Source organism: Equus quagga, chromosome 11 (assembly GCF_021613505.1).
Source record: "Equus quagga isolate Etosha38 chromosome 11, UCLA_HA_Equagga_1.0, whole genome shotgun sequence".
Lineage (NCBI taxonomy): Eukaryota > Metazoa > Chordata > Mammalia > Perissodactyla > Equidae > Equus > Equus quagga.
Window position 1 is genome coordinate 22419264 of NC_060277.1, and position 21339 is coordinate 22440602.

The following is a 21339-nucleotide window of genomic DNA, read 5'->3' on the forward strand; positions in this document are numbered from 1 at the left end:
TTCTAAAAGAAATCTTAATAAACTCATATTGAGGAAAGGGGAAGGGAAATTATAAATATATTTATGGTTTAATCTTAGTCCTATTTTTAAGACTTAATCTAGAATCTTCTCACCCTATAATGATTATCTTCTGATGGGAACCTAGGCTAGACTGTCAAATTATAGATAAAGTTGTAAAATTTTAATATGCTTTTTACACATCTTCAACAAAGTATTCCAAATTATTTTACAATAAAATGTTTTCTTATAAATTGTATAATTTTCCATTATATATGGAAAACGTAGATGGAACCAAATATCTGTGTATCACATAAATTATAAGATAATTTTAAAGTAAGAGTTCAATTTTAAGGTTTTCAAGTTTTACACTATTTTTAGGAGAACCTTTTAAAAGCTTCTAATGCCTGAAATACAATCATCTGAGAATAGCTAGGCATTCTTACTGTTTTAAATCAATAAGGCAGATTTGCCACCCTTTTAAAACCATTTTAATTTTTTGATGTAACGACATGATTGACTAACTTAACTTTTCCCTTAAGCACTTGGTTTTATAGGATCTTAAGCTCAGAAAATATATCTCCTGGATCTCTGCAGCTTCTCTGACATACACAAGATGTAATCCACAGCATCTTCCATTTAAATGACCCTTCATTTGGGCAATCAAATTGAACGGTAATCATTTTAGACTTATTAGGGACACAACATCTCTTATCCAAGCAAATTCCACAGAAAGTGGGTTTATAACTCCGAGTGCTTGAGCATCCAGAAAAGATGAATTTTTCAGCTTTGGAGAGCTGGAAGGTAGGTTGGCACGTTTTTCCTTTGGGGATCTGAAAAGACACATAACATTAAGAAGTCACTGTTTAAATTTGATTACAGTAGTTAAAAAAAGTGATACTATATACGTCATTTTATAACACACACAATTATTTCTAGGGCCTTAATAGTTGCTCTTTAGTGACTTCCAGCACTCCCCTTTCTACCTTTAAAATCCCCTCTGTCCTTCCTGTTCTTGCTCCCTCGTGTTATAGGACCCACTCCCAAATGTTCTTTGCTGTCTACCCTTCACTTAGTTCTACAATAAATGAAAATTTCTGTTTTGTTTAATATCAAGGGCTATGTCTTATTAAATGTTTATTTACTTAAGACAGCAAATTCCCTAACATAGCTCAGACAGTTTTGAGTAGAAGGATAGATTAAATAAATACCTTAATCCCTTTAAAACTGAGTTGTCAGCTTCCTAATATGATAGGGAATAACTTGGGGATGATGAGAAGGGTTTTGTAGCATTTCTAAAAATTGCTCATGAGACTGTCATCTTGCTTAGTTCTAGGAGTAGGACTAGCTCTATTTATACCAAGCAATCTTAGAATAAGTATTTTATCATAGTCCTCTGGCAAGTTTACTATCTAAGCACAGAGAATTTTGGAAATGGTGTGGTTCTCTCTCCGAGTAGGTGATATGTAACAAGATTAGAACTTCTCTGATGTTCATAATGTCTGTTTCTGTAATTATGATATAGCAACCAAAATCTTTTATCCATTGCTTTGTTTCCCCTACATAATATAGAAAAAGAAGTTAGAGTCTGAAAAGGACCTACTCTTAAAAAACATACATGGTGGGGGACCACAACAAATCAGGCTGACCAAGACCCACACTGTTAAGCTATCAGAGTATCTAGAATCTACAGCTTAATGTTACCTTCTGCTTGGTGAGAGTTTTCCCACGAAGTGCAGTTAGATTACTATCTGCTTTCCTCTGAGATAGTCTGACTTTAAGAGTTACAATGAGGTGATTTTATTTTTATAAGAACCAAGCACCATCCTTCCCTCTAAAACACACACACTTTTCAGGAGTCTCTTACTATTGAATCATGATGAAGTTAAATCTGATTAAACTTTACCTTTACTGTCTTTGATATATTAGTGTCACAAGGCTGAATATAACACAGTCTTTTCTCGTTTCTCATTTCACAGTTGGCATTTTCATTCGTTACCCTATTAGATATTCCCATCCCACATGTTCTGGAGCAAGGGGTCCACTTCGTTGCTTGCACAAGACATTTTCTTTTCCAAATAAGTGGGAGATTCCTATAAGCTAAAATAAAGAGGGAGAAGTATGTATGTGTGTATATGAATATACGCACACATTCATGTAGAGAGAGAATTTTTAATTATTTTTAAGCTAATAGTTAAAAGATATGAACCTTTGTTTTTATATAATGCAAGTCCCTATAAAATAAGCTTATGGTCTAATCCATCATTCGCTTTTTCCCATTCCCCAAATTACCTTTCAATCAAGTGCTACAGTCCAGTTTCTTAGGAGAAATAAAAATACTTTATCTCTGAAAAACTGAGTAGATTAACCTATTTGCTTCTTTTTCTGCTTAGCCCATCCTCTGAGTATTAAGCTGAAGCTTATGTCCTGATGGATATCTGCCTTTTCTCTGGTTCTTGCCTCATGCTTGATAATATTTCCAGGACGTTGAAATAGGCATTAGTAGGATTAGGGGATTTGAGATAGTAATCAGAACAATGTGGTCTTAATGTTAAATTGTATAATATGTTAAACTATAAAATATGAAAGTTATATTTGAGAATTAAACTATCAATGAGACCAGTTATTTTTCCTCCACTTGTTTTAATCTAGTCTTTTAGAAAATTCTCTACGTTACACTCACCTAAATAATTATTATATACTAAGTCATGGCGAATGTGTAACCCATTTTATGCATTCAGCTAAACTGTTACATTCTCTATGTTATCAGGCCCCTGGTATTCCCTCCATTGACTAGCCATTTCAAATCACCTATGAAAAGATGGAGGATGAATGGATGGATGGATCTATGAAGGGGTGTGTGAATGAGTGGATCCATGGAACCCCTCCACTGCCTGCTGCTTAGGAGAAATGGGAGGGGAAGGGGGTGAATAATGAGAATATAAAAAGGGCATAATAATTATAAACCATTATGATCCCAATAAAGTAATTGAAAAAAATAAAGAAGCCATAATAATTCTTCCATCTCTTTGTAAATCCATTGGGAGCTTCCTGTTCTGTTCGTGAATGAATCAGGTCCTTGGTTCATTTTAAGAAAACTCCATATTGGTTTATTGTCTCAAGGCATTTCTTTAAGGTTAAGTACATCCTAAAATGGATGCTTCAGGAATAAGGTGATTTGAGTCTGCAGTTGAACATAGCAAAATTCTGGCTACATTCCTTCAAAATGTCAATTTAAAACTCAAAAAGATCCCTACAAAAAAAAATGTCTTCTTGATAGGAAATATCAGTCGCTTTGAAGTATGTGCAATCTTTGAATAAAATGACTTTGAAACTGTTTTCAGTGTTATTACAGTAGGATCTTGCAATTGCATACAGAACTGAGGAAGAGGAAGCAGAAACATGAAGATACCTGGAAGGTAGACAGCAGTTATAAGACCTCAAGGCAGGAAGCAGATTAAAAGCCTGGCACGCATCTGCAATAAATAAAGGTAGGTTAGATTATTGCATTACCAATAATCTCACTTAAAGTTAAGCCAAGAGCTGCAGTTCAGGAATTTGTTTAACGTTCATTACAAAGCGAGAAAACCAGAAGAGGTTTTTAAAAGTTTAGTACTTGGTGAGCAGTGAGAAAAGCATGGGGGCATTCTGTCATGGCATACTTCATACTGACCAAGCAAACCTAGTTCCAACTGTAGACCACCCAGAATTAACTAAGTATATAAGTTACTGTCACAAATATATCTTCAAGTGTGTGTTTGTCATTGTGGTTGTCTTTAAAAGCCAATCTCCTGTTTGGGCCCTTAAATACAGTTTCAGAGTTAAGCAAAGGAGAGACGTTAGACTGAACATATACTTTGAAACATATCTGGGCCGATATCTCAAATGCCAGAGAGCAATTTGGGAGATTTTTCTCATTTTTTCAGCAAAGCACAAATCACTAACAATGACCATCTGACACCCTCTCCAACCAGGTTCCAAGTGAACCCTCTGAAACTGCTCTAACTTCACAAGTTAGACCAACTTGAACTTGATCCAGAGGGCCCTACTTGTGGAAAACTGCTGCTCTAAGGGAGTCTCTCCCACCAGGGAGTTTCAAGTATGTGTTCTAAGAAGAGCTGTATATTGAGTCACTTGGGCCTAAAGCAGAAAATCAGCTGTTGCTGTACAGTTTGATAAAAGAACAATTTGGCTTATAATTTTATACATCTTAGAGCATTACAGTCATGCGTCGCTTAATGATGGGGATACATTCTGAGACATGCATCCTTAGGAGATATCATTATTGTGCAAACACCATAGCATGTATTTACACAAACCTAGATGGTAGAGCCTACTGCACACCTAGGCTATGTGGTACTAATCATATGGGCCCACTGTTGTATACGCAGTCTGTCGTCGACCAAAACATCGTTATGCGGTGCATGACTGTAGTGTCATTGTGCTGTTAGTTGAATAACTATGTATGGTAAATGCAAATTTACCCCAACCTGTTAGATTTTTTTCAAATTAACTGACATAATTGGGGTCCCTAAGCATGTTCCTTTCATAGAGTTAGTTTTTACATATCTAAAACTCATTTCTCTGACTATAGTTGCTTTCATTAGACAGCCAGATAATATAAGTGAACTTAGGAGTTTTTAGCATATACAAATATTCTGTGTTTCCATGGCACCTTTCATTCACTAAGCTCTAAATTTCTTTTTTTTTTTTTAAGATTGGCACCTAGGCTAACAACTGTTGCCAATCTTCCCTTTTTGTTTTTTTCCTGCTTTATTTCCTAAACCCCCCCCCGGCACATAGTTGTATATCTTAGTTGCAGATCCTTCTAGTTGTGGGATGTGGGACACCACCTCAACGTGGCCTGACGAGCAGTGCCATGTCAGCGCCCAGGATCCGACGCCTGGGCCGCAGCAGCGGAGCACGCAAACTTAACCACTCGGCCACGGAGCCAGCCCCCTAAGCTCTAAATTTCATGTAAAAGGCCTTCTTGATTTCTGGATGAAAACAGAAATATGAATAAGAACCAGGCATCAACATTGCCCCTTTTCAGTCCTGGCTCATCTGTGCTTCATATGCTGGCATTTTTGCACTTAAATAAGACGCTAACTTAGAGCTGACCAGAATATGAGGCTCATGAATGTACTGATTCTAACAGTAAATGGCCATGTGTTCAAGATGAGTAATAAATAATCTCATTTCATGTTTCTGACTTAAATACACACCTGGGTAACCTAATTAAAAATGCGTGTGTGCGTTTATTTAGGGAGAGAGAGAGATTGGTCGTTGTTGAGCTTCATTTTCAGAGTAAATGAAAGGATAATTTTACATCAGCAGTTTTCTATTTTTAGAAATAATCTTTACAAATTCAAAACACGTCCTCAAATAGTTTTAATTAATAGGCTTCTATTTCCGGTTGTATCATATACAAAAGTTGTGTTTGAAAATTTTTGAAACTGGATGGGTTCATACTTCTTACTCATAATAGAACAATACAAATAAAAGCTTTTCCAGGGAACACGTGAACAATATTGGGTCAAATTTCCTGAGAAGAGGTTGAGTGGTAATAAGCAAAGGTAGTAAGATTTTAGAAGAGTTTTCCTGACCTAGTAGAGTTTTTAAAAACTGCAATATTTTACTGAAAAATCTATAACATTATAAAGTGTCCTTTCAGGTACTCAGAATGTCCCTGCCTGAGGCAGACTGAGATGGCACAGCCAAACTGAATCTCACAGGGGCCACCAATCAATAAGTACTGACTGAGTACCTGTGGTACAGAAAAGGAATATGAGAGAAAACCACAAAAAGTCACTCATGAAAAACAGTTCTATTTAGGAGCACCTGGCATTGCTTTGTAGCTTGTTGAGGGCTGCTGTTGTAATGGTCCCAGGCCACACTTTGATTGATCAGACTTCTTTCCACCTTTAGCCCCAGAGCAGCGACTGTCAGCCAGCCTTGGTATGAACAGAGGAGTGCATCCGATGGCCCCACTCACACAGAGGCAGCTGAACAGGGGATTGGGCTGAAACACCTGGCCATTATGGTAATGAACACTGTTGAACTCGCATCCCACTGCTACGAGGTCTGAAGATAGAAAAGAGCAAAATCACCAAAGAAGCCCTAACTGATAGACTAGACCTCCAGTTATAAACCATAGAGGAAATAACTATCTCCTTTATGAAGTCAAGTTCTCATCTTCTTAGGGCCCATCTGGAACCTCCTTCACAGAACATCTGTAGAAGGGTGAAAATGAGACATTTTCATTATGTTGTAGGCTATCAGTCCCAAATGGTCACTTCTGGAATTAAGACCAGGCAAAGGTTAGGTTCTGGAGCAAAATTCCAATATGAGTATAGCAACGAGATAATGATTGTAAATCTGAAAGATGGGTTGATGGCTGGTGAGACTGAGGTTTCCCCAGATGCCCAACAACAGGCTAGGATGTATGGTCAGGAAGTCAGGATATGTGAATGACTGAAGTAATCATAATTTGTTTAACTACAGTACTGCATAGTAACTGTTAAGAGAATTGGAGGAAACTTTCACTTCCTCTGAGGGGCATTATTGACCTGGCTCAGCAGCTCTGGAAGTGTGGCCCATGGACCCCTTGGCAGTGCCTGAGGCCCTTTCATGGAATCTGTAAAGTCAAAACTCTTTCGGACTACTAAGATATAACTGGCTTTTTCACTGTGTTGATATTTGCGCTGATGGTGCAAAAGCAATGGTGGCTAAAACTGCTGCTGGCACCTTAGCATGGATCAAACTGTACAGGTTAGTCATTGTGTTATTCCTTGCCATGCACTTGTACTTAAAAAAAAAAAAAAAGCTAGTTTTACTTAAGAACGTCCTTGATAACACAGTAAAAATTATTAATTTTATTAAATCTTAATCATCAAATACATGTCTTTTTAATATTCTATGTGGCAAAATAGGAAGTATACATTGAACATTTCTGTGTACCAAAGCATAATAGTTATCTTGAGGAAAAGCACCTATGCTATTGTTTGAGTTTTGGGCCAAACTGGCCAATTTTTTAGTGGGAATTTCACATGAAGAAATGACTGGTAAACCATGGTTATGCAGACTCGAGTTTTAGGCAGACATTTTCTCAAAAATGAACAAAGTGAGCCTGTCACTTTAAGGAAAACAACTGACAGTATTTGTTGCCAATGAGAGAATTCCAGCTTTCAAGCAAAAATTAGAATTTTAGAAAACTGTGTCTACCACTGAGGTCTTTATAGCTACCCAATATGTAGACTTTTGTGATGAGATTGGTGTTAATTAATGTGATTTTTTTAAATATTGTATAATTCAGTGTATCAACATTTGAAACATCTGTATAACCCGTTTTTCCAAACTGATGTTTTCCAAATAACTAATGCATGGTATTACAAAATCACGCGTGAGTAAAAGACGCATTCCAGATGGGTCTTGGATAGACTAATGTATTTTGATGTCACAGAGTTGGACAAGTTCATTGATGTGGTTTCAGATTCCATGATGCAGCCATTTTTAGGAAACTATCACTTCTCAAGTTTGAATATAATATCAAAAAAGAATATTCACAATTATCTGAAAAGCCTGTAAAAATATTTCGTCCTCTTCCAACTATGTATCTGTGTGAGGTTGGATTTCCTTCATATATGTCAACCAGAACAACATGTCGCATCGATTGAAACAGAAGCAGATGTGAGAATCTTGCATCTCTGTTAAGCCAGACAGCAGAGAGATCTGCAGGAATGTAAAACATTTCCACTCTTCTCACTAAACTTTCCTTTGTTTTAGAAAATGAGACTTTTTCATAAAATACATTATTCCTATTAATTTGCAATGGGTTTGCTGTTATTTTCAAATGAATTAGCAAATATTTTAAATTTTCCAATCCACTAAATACCATAGAGATAACCCACATAAACAAAAGGTCTTTAGTGTCCTCACTGATTTCTAAGACTAAAGAGAACATTGGGCCAAAAAGTTTAAAAAACTGTTGTTCTAGATCAGGAATCAACAAATTTTCACAAAGAGCCAAACAGTAAATATCTTAGCCTTTACAGGCCATAGTACATAGGATGGTCTCTGTGGAAACTACTAGACTCTGCCACTGCAGAGCAGCCATAGACTGTACGTAACTGAATGGGCATGCTGGTGTGCCAACAAAACACTATTTACAGAAACAGGCTGTGGGCCAGATTTGGTCCCTGGGCCATAGTTTGTGACCCCAGTTATAGATTATCCCCACCCCCATCCTCATGGCTATGCTCTGTTAAAATATTCATCACATTGTATGTGAAATTACTTGTGGAAAGATCTGTGTGACACAATAAACTGACTCTGTGAAAGGAGGGTCTGTGTCTTTTCTTCCCCTGTTGTGTCCTCAGTCCGAGTGCCTGGCTCAGTAAATGATGTTCACTAAATGTTTGTTAGGTTAACGGACTAACTGACCCAGCATTGTTTGGGAGAAAGGAGTGTCCTGAATGCCAGAGTCTGAAAAGGCCATGTTTTCCCTATAGAATTTTCATAAAAAAACAGCTAACACTTTTGAGGGTCTACTCATACCAGATGCTGTGCTGGGTGTGTTGGGTTTTATCTCATTATTTCATTTTATCCTCCTAACAACTGTAAGAATGGAAGTACGTAGGACATAATTGAGGCACAGAGAGATTAAACAACTTGATCAAGGTCACTCAGCAGATGGAGCCAAGGATTTGAACCCAGAGCCTACATTCTTAACCAGTATAATATTGTGCTGACAGGGGCATCAGGCTATCAGACTTGAATGGCTTGACACATTCAGTCTGACTCTAAAGATGTGCTCTCATTCCATGTTCACAAACTTCTGGTCATTTGCCTTCCCATTGAAGGCTCTTCCACAGAGTAACTAAACTGCTCAGCTGACAAGAGTATTTCTCTTCTGTTAGAGACTATCTTTGTTTTTTTTTTTGAGGAACATTAGCCCTGACCTAACATCTGCCACCAATCCTCTTTTTCTGCTGAGGAAGACTGGCCCTGAGCTAACATCCATGCCCATCTTCCTCTACTTCATATGTGGGATGCCTACCACAGCCTGGCTTGACAAGTAGTGTATAGGTCCACACCCAGCATCCAAACTAGTGAACCCCAGGCCTCCGAAGCGGAGTGCACGAACTTAACCGCTACACCACCAGGCCAGCCAGGAGGCTTTATTTTTTATCCTAAATAAATTGACATCCTGAATTACTGTCAAGGTGTTGTAGATTTAGATGGTCTCAATCAGCCTCCAGAGCTTAGACCCATAGAGCTAGGGGTCAGGCTGTGATTTGGGGTGCCCCCGCCATCTTTTTTACTAACCTGCTTCAGCAAAAAGTACAGTAACTTGACGGCTAGTTGGGAAGGCTGAGATGAAAGGCATCTGTCTGAATACTAGATATGCATCGTCACCTTTTAAGCAAGATTATTTTTTCATTACAGAAAAGGCTGAATTCAGATTGCTTTTGACAGTATTAACAAAAACTGTCATTTTGTGGCACTTTAAGAAGTTAGACTGTCTACATAATTTGTCCTATCATTAACAATTAACTGAGAAGAACTGCAAGGTTGCTTCAACGCAGTAAAAATAGAGGTTTCTGAATGTGTGTAAACATCTGCTAATTTCACACAGGGTCCAACATGATGGAGCCAGTCCCACGGGGGTGTGAAAACTAAACCCATCTTATATGTAGCCAAACTAAGCTGGTAATTCCAAATTAACAGTTGCAGAAAAAAATCCTATCTAGATTCCACCTTTTCCAGCAGGTTCAGAAGAAGACACTTACATGCACACACTCCAGTCTCGTACCTAGGCCTGTCTGCTGAGTAGTCACAGTACAGCCCTTTGTGAGGGTCGCAGAGGTCAGCTTCATTGCAGATGTCCCCTGGTTGCTTGGCACAGATTTTACAGCATCCACAGCCATCCCTCACGAAGCTCACTCCAGGAGGGCACCTGGGCTCCTGATGAGGGCATTTACAGGGCCAATGACAAAACTGTTTCCGCTGATGCACTTCTGAGACTTCTCCAGGCCTTCCTTCAGGCGTGTCCTGTGCCCTGCAGAACTTCATTTGATAATAAAGGTGATGTTAGAAATGATTCCTCAAACTAATTTCAGAAACTTTATGGAAATAGAAGATTCCCCCAAATTGGCAGAATATGGTGTGGTAAATTGTAATAATATATCTATCAGCATTTGACATAATCACTCTCTCCTTCAACTTTTCTTCACTCGGTAGCCAAGACATCACTCTCTTACTCCTCCTTTCTCATGGATTACTCCTTCTCAGTCTCCTTTGCTGGTTGCATCTCATCCTCCTCATCGCTAAACATTGGCACCCCCTGGGGTTAAAACCTCTAAAGTATCTTCTCTCACTATATTTCTTATCTCCCACCCAGACCTCTCTTCTGAGCTCAGACTCAAACTGCCTACTTAACGGATCTCCCCGTAGAGATTCGATAGGCATAGCTAATTTCACATGACCAACAATAAACTCCCAATTTCCCCTTCCAATCTACTCTTCCATAGACATCCCTATTTGAGCAAATGCCAATTCCATTTTTCCAGAATATCTTGGGGTGAGGTCATTCTTGACTCCTCTCACATTTTGTATCCAATCCTGTCAGTAAATCCTAATGGTTATGTCTTTAAATTATACCCATTCTGATCATTTCTTAATACCCCCACTGCTACCACAGTGATTCAAGCCACCATTATTTTTCACTTAGATGATTATAATTGTCTTCTAAAGGTTCTCCTTGCTTCCCCCTTTGTCCTCTATATTCTTCACTTGGTATCCAGGAGGGTTCTTTTAAAAGAAAAGGCAAAAATAAGTGAAACTACATCAAACTGAAAAGCTTCTACACAGCAAAGGAAATAATCAACAAAATGAAAAGGCAACCTATGTAATGGGAGAAAATATTTGCAAACTATATGTCTGATAAGGGGTTAATATCTAAAATTTATCAGGAACTCATACAACTCAATGGCACATACACACACAAGAAAACCATTAAAAGAGGGGCAAAGGACTTGGATATACATTCCTCCAAAGAAAACATACAAATGGCCAACAGGAACATGAAAAGATGCTCAGCATCGCTAATCATCAGGGGAATGCAAATCAAAACCACAATGGATGGCACCTCACACCTGTTTATTTAAAAAAAAAAAACAAAAGATAACAAGTGTTTGCCAGGATGTGAAGAAAAGAGAACCCCGGTGCACTGTTGGTGGGAATGTAAATTGGTACAGCGACTATGGAAAACAGTACGGAAGATCCTCAAAAAACTAAAAATAGAACTACCACATGATCCAGTAATCCCACTTCTGGGTATTTATCCAAAGGAATTGAAATCAGGATCCGGAAGAGATCCCTGCACTCTCATGTCCATGCAGCATTATTCACAGTAGCCAAAATATGGAGACAACCTAAATCGCCGTCGATGGAGAAAGAAACTGTGGTAGACAGACAATGCAACATTATTCAGCGATAAAAAGAAAGAAATTCTGCCATTCGCAACAACATGGATGGACCTCGAGGACATCATGCTACGTGAAATAAGCCCCACACCCAAAGACAGATAGTATATGATCTCACTTATATGTGGAATCTAAAATAGTCAAACTCATAGAAGCAGAGAGCTGAATGGTGGTTGCCAGGGACTGAGGGGTGGGGAAAATGGGGAGGTGATAGTGAAAAAGTATGAAGTTTGGGTTCTTCAAGATAAGTAAGTTCTGGAGACACACACAGCCTAGTACCTATAGCTAACAATCCTGTATTGTGTACTTAAAATTTGCTAAGAGAATAGATCTTATGTTAAATGTTCCTACCACACCAAAAAATACATAAATAAATAATAATAAAAAAGGGGCAGGAGGAAACTTTGGGAGGTGATGGATATGTTTATGGCCTTGATGGTGGTGATGGTTTCACGGGTATATACTTAATCCCGAACTCATCGAATTGTATACATCAAATATGTACATCTTTTTGTATGTCAATCATACCTCAGTCCATGTCACTCCTTGCTCATAAGGGGTGGCTTCCTCCTAGCCTCCCATTTCAACGTAACATCCAAACTACCCTCCAAGGCCCTGCAACCTCTGTCCCCACTCCCACACACCCCCTGGCTTGCTTCACCCCAGCCTCCACACTGGCCTCCTTGGTCTTTGAAGACTCCAGGTATGCTCTTCCCCTGGGTATCTTTGTGGCTCCCCCTGACTTTCTCTAGATGTGTGCTCAAGTTTATCGATGAGGTCCTTCTTGACCATCCTTTATAAAACAGCATCCTGCCCCAGCTCCTTCCCCACAGCCCTTCTTTCCACCTACCTTATTACCTATATATTTTACTCGTTTATTGTTGCAGTCACACATCAAGAATGTGAGCTTCTTGAGAGCAAGCTCTTTGCCTAATGTCTGTCTTGTTGTCTATAGTAAATATTTATTGAGTGAAAGAACATGGTACTTCCTAGGTGTCAAGTACCTTACACAATTATACCATTTAGCCTTCAAAAGAACAGTATGGAGTAGTAGTTATCCCCATGTGATAGGTACAATAATGGCCCCCTCAAAGACGTCCATGTCCTCATCCCCACAACCTAACATGTTACCATACATAGCAAAGGGGATTTTGCAGATGTAATTAAAGATGTTGAGATGAGATTATCCTGGATTATTCAGGTGAGTCCACTGTAATCACAAGCATCCTTATACGGGAAAGAGAGAGGCAGGACCGTAGAGATGTGATGATGGAAACAGAGGTAGGAGAGATGCCACTGCTGAAAGGGGGTTACAAGCCAAGGAATGCAAGCAGCCTTTAGAAGCTAGAAAAGGCAACGAAGAGATTCTCCCCTGGACCCTCCAGAAGGAACACAGCCCTGTCCACACTTGATTTTAACCCTGTAAGACCCATTTTCAGGCTACAGATGTCCAGAACTGTAAGATAATAAATTTGTGTTGCTTTAAGCCACTAAGTTTGTGGTAATTTGTTAGAGTAGCGATAGGAACATATACACCCCTTTTTATTAATGAGGATGCTGAGACTCACATTATTTAACTTGTCCTAGGTCACACAGCAAGTAAGCGTTTTAAACCAGAGTCCAGAGTCAGAGCTCTCAACCCTTACCCTCTTTCCTTCCCTAGTCCAGGTCTTGCCACAACCAGCTTTGGTATTGAACAAATCGCTGAATCTCTGCATCTGTTTCTCCTCACCAGCCTAGACCTTGCCCCATAAGCTTACAACTCATTAATTTCTACAGGGTCTATCCATTCTGATGTCCCACAAGCACCTCATTTTCTCCCTCATCCGACAAACTGCTCCCCAGCTAGTAGTTCCCATTTCAGTGAATGGTGGCACCATGCACTGAGTTCCCCAAGCCAGGAAGCTGGAAATCAACCTCACCTGCTCCCTCCCCTTCATCCCTCACACCTGAAAGTCGCTGACACAGCAAAGTCCAAGCTCCTAAGCACAGCATTCAGGGCCCTCCTCTTCTCTTGCATTTTTTACATTCCTTAGGTTCTAGCAAGTTAAAATTTCTGCAGTCCCTGCCTATCTGACGCTGCTCCTCCTGCCTGTAAGATTCTCCACCTGACCCCAGCCCTTTACCTAGTTATCCTTCAGGGCTCTGTTTAAGTATCACCTTTTCCAGAAAACTTTCTATAACCTCCCCTGCCTCCCTTTCACACGTCTTTGTGCTGAGATTATGTGTGTAAGCGCCTGTCTTCTCCACTCGCCATAAGGCTACCCAGCCTCAGGGGTTTGTGGTTCATTTGCTGGTGCACTACTGGTACCCAGCCGGGTGCCTGGCAAGTAATTACGTAATTAACTCTCTGTTTTCATTTGATGGAACTGAAGGCAGCTGGACTGATCCAGAGAGCGAAACCTCGTTTCAACTCAAAAACTCTGCATTTAAAAGTATCAGTTTGAGAGCCAGCCCGGTGGTGCGGCAGTTAAGTGCACACGTTCCGCTTCGGCGGCCCAGGGTTTGCCGGTTCAGATCCCAGGTGCGGACATGGCACTGCTTGGCATGCCATGCTGTGGTAGGCGTCCCACATATAAAGTAAAGGAAGATGGGCACGGATGTTAGCTCAGGGCCGGTCTTCCTCAGCAAAAAGAGGAGGATTGGCAGCAGTTAGCTCAGGGCTGATCTTCCTCAAAAAGAAAAAAAAGTATCAGTTTGAAATTCCACCATTAAACCCCGAGCCTTTTTTCTTATCACTATTAAAACATGTGTTCCCTGGAGTAAGACTTTCAGCTCCTATTCAAGTTGAATATACAATGTGAGAATCAACGCTGAGGATACAGTGCTGGGCTCCTGCAGAAGGAGGGGAAAAGGAAATACAAAAGTGAAGAAGGGAGTAGAAATAGCGAGGCTAGAAATAGTGACTGTTTACTTCTTAATTTTGCACAGGTTCAGCCGAGGTTACCAGGGAGTCCTTCCCAGGTTCAGCGGCCTCTCAGCCAGGCTCATGTTCATGGGGTCTCTTGCTCCTCCCCTTGTCCCACCTCCCTAAGGCATGTGACTCTTTCTTAATTCCTCCACTCCCTTGACTTTCACGACACCAGGCCCTCCCAGTTCCAGCCCAACCTCTCAACATACCTCTGCAGGCTCCTTTATCCCGAATTTGACTTAGAGGAAGGCTTCGTGGTGTTTCATGACCTTAACGTATTGCTTTTCTCACTCTGTGCGCTGTCTCTTGGCAATCTCATCCACTCCCTTGCCTTCAATTTCTGCCGGAGGCAGCTTCGAAACTGAATTTCCAGCCAGGACTTCTCCACTGAACTCTAGACCCATATAGCTGACTGCCTACTGGACATCTCCACTCGAATGTCCTCCAGGAAGAACTCATGTGCAACAGTCATCCTTTCCCCCGCCAGACACCTTCTCCAAAAGTTGCAGTTAGGAAGCTAGGAATCATCTGGGTCATCCTCTCCCTCACCTCCCATCGCCGTTCAGTGACTAATCCTGCTTATTGTCATCATATCCGTAGAATTTGTCCCTCTTCCCCATTTTCACTGCTGCTAACTAGTTACCATTGCAATAAGTTCCTAACTGGTCTTCTTCCCTCAAGAGTGACTTAAACAAATCTACCAGATTGCTGCTAGAGGGATCTCTTTAAAAAAATCCATATCTGCTTGTATCACTCCTCTCCTTAAAGCCCATCACGACTGTCTCCAGTCTAAGTACAAACTTCTGAGCATGCTATCTAAAGCCCCCTCTGCAGCGGTTCATGCCAACCTCCCCAGCCTTAGCTCCCGATGCACTCTCTTCCTATGCCTTGCAGTTTTCTAGACTCACCATGTCGATTTTCTCCTCAATGTTTTTTCTCATATTGCTCCCTCTGATGAAATGCCCACTCCCCAAACTGCCCACCTGGGGACACCTGTTTATCTTTCCAGTCTTGAAGTACCTCTATATCATCTCTGAGGCCAATTTGGTTTTCAATAGTGAAAACCAAGGATAAAGAGAAAATCTTGAAAGCAGCCTGAGAAAAGGAAAGCATTACATGCAGGAGAATAACAATGAGATCTGACTTCCCTCCAAAAGGAGACAAAGATGTTTTTTAGTCAGAGAATGGATAAACAAATTGTGGTACATCCTGAGAATGAAATATCATTCAGCACGAAAAAGAAATGAGCTATCAAGCCATTAAAAGATGTGCGTATTACTAAGTGAAAGAAGCCAATCTGAAAAGCCTACATACTGTGTGATTCCAATCATACGACATTCTGGAAAGGGCAAAACTGTGGGATCAGTAGTTGCCAGGGGTTGTGGGGAAAGGTAAATAGGTGGAGCACAGAGAATTTTTAGGGCAGTGAAAACACTCTGTATGATACTAAAACGGTGGGTAGATGTCATAGTACATTTATCCAAACCCATAGGATATACAACAAGAGTGAACCATAACATAAACTATGGACTCTCGGTGACAATGACGTGTCAATGTAGGTTCATCAATTGTAACAAACGTACCATTCTGGTGGAGGATGTTGATAATGGGGGAGGCTACACATGTATGGAGGCAGGGGATATATGGGAAATCTCTATACCTTCCTCTCAGTTTTGCCGTGCACCTAAAACTGCTAGAAAAAAATTGACTTTTTTTAAAAAAAAAAACATAAAGGAAAAAGGAGGAGGAGGAAGAGAAGGAAGAGAAGAACAAGATGCCCAGAGACAATGCTGAAAGAAAAAAAAAATTGTCAACCTAGAATTCTATCACCAGTGAAACTATCTTTCAAAAATGAAGGTGAAATAAAAGACATTTCCAGATAAGCAAAAACTGAGAGAAATTGTTGCTAGCAGACCTGCCTCACAAGAAATACTAAAGGAAGATCTTCAGTTTGAAGGGAAATTACAATGGATAGTAATTCAGAAATAGAGGAAGAAATGAAGAGTCCTGGAAATGGCAAATATATGGGTAAATATAAAGAATTATTTTGTTTTCCCTTTTCTTCAGACATAATTTTGATTGGTTTCAAAAGCAAAATCTGAAAACAACAAAAGACTCATCAGAATGGTGCAATACAAAGAATGAGGGTTGTCACAACAGATCTGAGCTTTAGTAGAGTTCTGTGATCTTAGATAACTTTCTATCATTTATTCCATCTTTGAGCCTCAGTCCCCCTCTGTAAAATGGGATTAATAATATCCACCTTGCAAGGTTATTTTGAGGATTAAGATAATGACTAAAGAGGGGCCAGCCCAGTGGCATAGCGGTTAACTTCACATGCTCCACTTTGGTGGCCGGAGGTTTGCCAGTTCGGATCCCGGGCACAGACATGGCACCACTTGTCAAGCCATGCTGTGGCAGGCGTCCCACATATAAAGTAGAGGAAGATGAGCATGGATGTTAGCTCAGGGCCAGTCTTTCTGAGCAAAAAAAGGAGGATTGGCAGCAGATGTTAGCTCAGGGCTAATCTTCCCCTCCCACATACCTCCCCCCCCAAAAAAAGATAATGACTAAAGTGCCAGCATAGTGCTTGGCTTATAGCCCATGTTCAATAAATGCTAGGTATTATCAGACCCTTTCAAAATTCATAACAGCACAGTTAAGCAAAATAATACTTTCTCGTTGATCTATTCATAACACCTTTTTGTGTTTGTTTTTGTTTTTTATTTTGGACACATCTCTCTACATTGGGATATTTGCCATTTAGGAATTTGTTGTAGCTTTCAATCCCCTGTAATGTCATTATACACTGACAAGCCTTTTCACAGGAACAGTGGAATAGGAGATAGGCAGCCCCATCTCACTTCACGTTTACTGGGGAAGTGTACCCCTCCTCATAACAGCAACAATGAAGTGTACCCCAGATGTTCTTGTTACGATCCTTTTAAATCTCTTCCTACGTAACAATTTTCAATCCTTCGTTTTCTAAGATATATCTACTACTTACCACCCCAATCAACTATTAACTCACAGACACGTCCATGTTTTCTCAATCATCAGGTTTCAAAAGCTCTGTTCTCTGTGCAAGCAATAACCTCCCCCATGTAAATAAATCCATAAGTCAGTCACCCTGTTTTAATCTTCTCATTAAAAAATACCAAGGCAATGAATTAATCATATTAAATTAAACCCTTTGGTCTGTTGCTTGAAATATTTCAAAGTCTCCATGGACTGATTCCCTTTCATAAAAAGGGAGAAACACATGGGTCGAGAAAAGACAAAGTCATAGACTGTTTCAAAAATATAAATGTTTGTCCCGAAGTGCTCCTTTCAAACAAGGACAAGCTTAACCGAAAAAAGTTGTCAAAATCACTTTTTCCAGTGGCTCTTTGCACATTTTGTACCCGACTCCGGAAAGTTGAGCCCCAGCCTGGAGCCCACATGAAGGGGCACCATTCACTGCGCCAGGCCAGGCAGAGCTGCGGCTCCCCAAATACGCGCTGTGTGTTATACGCCAATAAAAAATATACGTATTATTAAAGTTTGGGAGCTGTTCAAACACATCGAAAATAGGATTAAGTGCCATTACCTGAAAAGGGGAAATGTTTTCCACTTCCTTCATGAAGCTAATAAACTAAAACAGAACTTTATTTGCAGAGGAAAATGGCTCCTGTATTTCCACAAGGAATTTATCCCTCCTCTTGCCCCATCTTCTTCCTTTTTTACTTTGGACCTGAAGAAACGAGAACTGCTGTAGTCTCCTGAAGGGAAGGAGTAAGGCGGGAGGTCTTACCTGTGACAGGGCAGCGAGGAGAAGCGTGGGAAGGAGGAGCCCCGGCATGTTCCCCAGGACGGTGCGCACCCCGGGACGGGAGGCGGGCGCGCTGGTGGCCTCGCACAAAGCTGCCCTCTGTCTCCTCGGCAGAAGAACCCCCACGCCTCCTCGTCCCGCGCCTTCACTGGGGCGCACACTCCCAGCCTCTGCTTTCGCTTTCAGGGATCTGTGAATCCCCTGTTTACTTTCCTGCGACTCCTCTCCTGTTTACCTTCGCGGTGGCGCGGAGTGCGTCATGAGGGTGTGAGCGCTCCCCTTTCCTCCCGGGCTGAGAAGGCAGATCAAGTGGCGACTTTTCTTTGAGTAACTCTTCTACCTGTTCCGAGAAAGATCAGAGCCTACCCTTGGGCAAAATGGGAAGTTCGCTGCGTCTGCCGTCCTCACCTCTCCTCTGGGTTTGCCCTGCACCCCTCTCTGTGCTGCTTTGCTCCCCGCTGGCCTGGGGCACGGAGGACCGACCTGGTCTCTGCCCACAGCGCCCTAGTCTCCCAACTCTCCCTTCACATCACAGCAGGTTCCCAAAGGCCTTCCCTGGGTCCCCAGCCTCTGATTCTCTCTCTGACATCCCTGTACGGAGCCCTGCACTGACCGCCATCACAGCACACTTCTCACGCCAGGTGGATTATGATTGGAAACACTGTAGATGGCACACGGGGGGACACCTACAACTCCTGGCCTGAGAGAAGCCCGTTTCTGTGGCCTCAGTCCCATGACGGAGGAGAGTAAAGTTAACCTCAATGTTTTGGGGCTAAGATAAAGCAATTACGCTAAGGGCAATCCTTTATTTAACGAATTAAGATTTTTTTAAAGAAAATTTATTACAAGTTCGTACCCCTTCTCCTTCTAATTCTCACCTCCCTGATGGGCGTGGCCCCCAGCCCAACTCCTCCTGTGTCCTGCCGCGTGTGACCTTCGCTTTTCTCACTTTCTCGACCTTGGTCTCTGTTCATGTATCTCCACATGCATCTTGTGATGGGGCTCTGTCTTCTTGTGGGTCTGGTGTCTGGTCCACCTGCCTGACCCCATCCTAGGGCCTGTTTCTATTCCTGTAGACCCACCATTACCTAGCCTACCTTTTCCGATTCCCTTACCTCCCCGAGCTCACTGCTCACCTTGTCTCTCTTCAAGGCAGTCCCAGCTGTGTAAAGACAGTGAGCAAAGGTCACTCAGGCCCAAGTCAAAATTCTGGGGGAAAACCGGGCTCTCCACCAACAACAGGGAATCTGGGGTCCTTGGAGATCCCATAACACATGCAAACAACTCTACAAAGCTCACTAAGGAGTCGGTTAAACCATAATCATATACACAAACAACAAGGAATACTCAGTGTAGTTATGGTGTCAACTCCTATTGTGGCCCAATCTGATCTATTTCTTTTCTCTTTCTGGTTCAACACCGTTTGGTCTTCGGGATCCCAGCCTCAGTGATTCATGCATCACCCTGGCCATGAGAATGGATCATTTCTCATTTCCTCGCTGGTCCATCAAAAGCAGAAGAGTCTCAGCCCAGGACTAGAGCATTCGTCAACTACATCCCTCCCGCCCCAGCTCTCCCTGTTCTGAATGGGATGCTGCACATATATCTGTCCAGGGTTTGAACTTAAGGAGATTCATGTCCTCCCATTTGCTCTCTGTGAAATGCTGGCGGCAGCAGCCATTTTTCTGGAAATGGCTTCTGTCCCTTTGCAATCTCTCTGCCACGGGGCAGGGGAGATATCACACCATTCTTGCTTCTTGGTAGGAAAAGAATATCAATAGTTGAGGGGCTGGCCCCGTGGCCGAGTGGTTGAGTTCGTGCGCTCCGCTGCGGGCGGCCCAGTGTTTCGTTGGTTCGAGTCCTGGGCGCGGACATGGCACTGCTCGTCGGACCACGCTGGGGCGGCGTCCCGCATGCCACAGCTGGAGGAACCCACAGCGAAGAATACACAACTATGTACCGGGGGGGCTTTGGGGAGAAAAAGGAAAAAATAAAATCTTTAAAAAAAAAAAAAAAAAGAATATCAATAGTTGAGAACTAACTTGCAGAACCTCCCCCAGTGTTCAGAACTGCTGGGCTCCGGGTTCCTCGCTGTTGCACATGTTTGGACATCTCCAGCCATGGGTGTGCTTGCATTTCACTATTTCCAGCCTGCTTCCAATGGACTGAGTGAATGTGGTATTTTTAGAGACTGGGGCAGCCATCTTTGACTTTAGACCATAAAAGCTCTCACGACATATATCCTGTTGTAAGCACTTTCCTCTATTATCTCATCTAACAAAATGCCAATCTGTCGAGGAGCTCATTTCACAAGCGTTCAGCTTGTGAGGTGCATTCAAAGAGCACTGAGCGTAACTAATGTTGGCATCCTGTTCCATGATTTACAAGGACATTTCACATGTATTACCTTTTTTAATTTCATAGTTCAGTGAGGGAGACAAAAGCAGTATTACCATCCTCATCTAACAGATTAAAAGTTGAAGTGAAGTGATTCTACTTGGCCAATAAAACACACTTAATCCCTGCCCCCCAGAGCTATACGGTCTACTGAGAGAGAAGGCACTGAACAAACACACAAAATATTTATAATTAAAAATTGAGTAAAGGCTGATAATAAAGAACAAGAAAGGCCAAGAGAGAATGACAGGTAGGAGCTAGGTTAGATTAGGGGCAGAGAGGACATCTGTGAGGAAGTGACACTTAGAGAGTTGAGAGATGAAGCCAGCTGAAGGATGGTGCAGGACTCCTGGTCCAGTGCCCCTTCCACTGGCAAAGTGCACACCTCCGATGGTGACAAGCTCCATCTGCAAAGAGCACAGCCCACTGCCCACAGATTCCTGAAATTGTTCTATCGTCAGGATCATCATCACGGCTAGACTGTTCCCTTCTCCTCGGAGGATCGGCCATCCAGGCAAGCAGAGATCAGAACCCACACCCTCTGTTAGGGTGCCCAGCACGGGATGAGCCTTCCTTTCCTCATCCCCTCTTCTTTTCCTCTCTTCCTGGTTGGGGACAGGGAGCTAGTCTTAGCCCTGAGAAAAGAGACAGACGTCGTTGGTGTAGTGATGCTGAAAGTGTGCTGAGGGAGGGTCGGTATTTGCATCAGCGAAACTAGAGGTGTAATAATAACAGCT

The 21339-nt window shown here is 41.7% G+C and overlaps 1 protein-coding gene across 2 annotated transcripts; it reads right to left on the reverse strand.

Annotated features, from left to right (window-relative positions):
* Positions 1-6: 6 nt before the first annotated feature.
* Positions 7-18587, reverse strand: CCN6 (cellular communication network factor 6). Of its 2 annotated transcripts, none has more exons than XM_046676382.1 (5): positions 18188-18583; positions 9789-10065; positions 5839-6081; positions 1904-2097; positions 7-830 (listed from the first exon to the last, which is right to left on the reverse strand). In XM_046676382.1, exons 1-5 carry the CDS (start codon positions 18233-18235, stop codon positions 549-551), a joined length of 1044 nt encoding a protein of 347 aa, XP_046532338.1. In that variant the 5' UTR covers positions 18236-18583; the 3' UTR covers positions 7-548. The 2 variants fall into 2 exon arrangements, with proteins under 2 accessions (XP_046532338.1, XP_046532339.1); XM_046676383.1 differs by lacking the exon at positions 7-830 and adding an exon at positions 3410-3473 and having other exon boundaries at positions 1979-2097; positions 18188-18587.
* Between the last annotated feature and the right edge of the window lie 2752 nt (positions 18588-21339).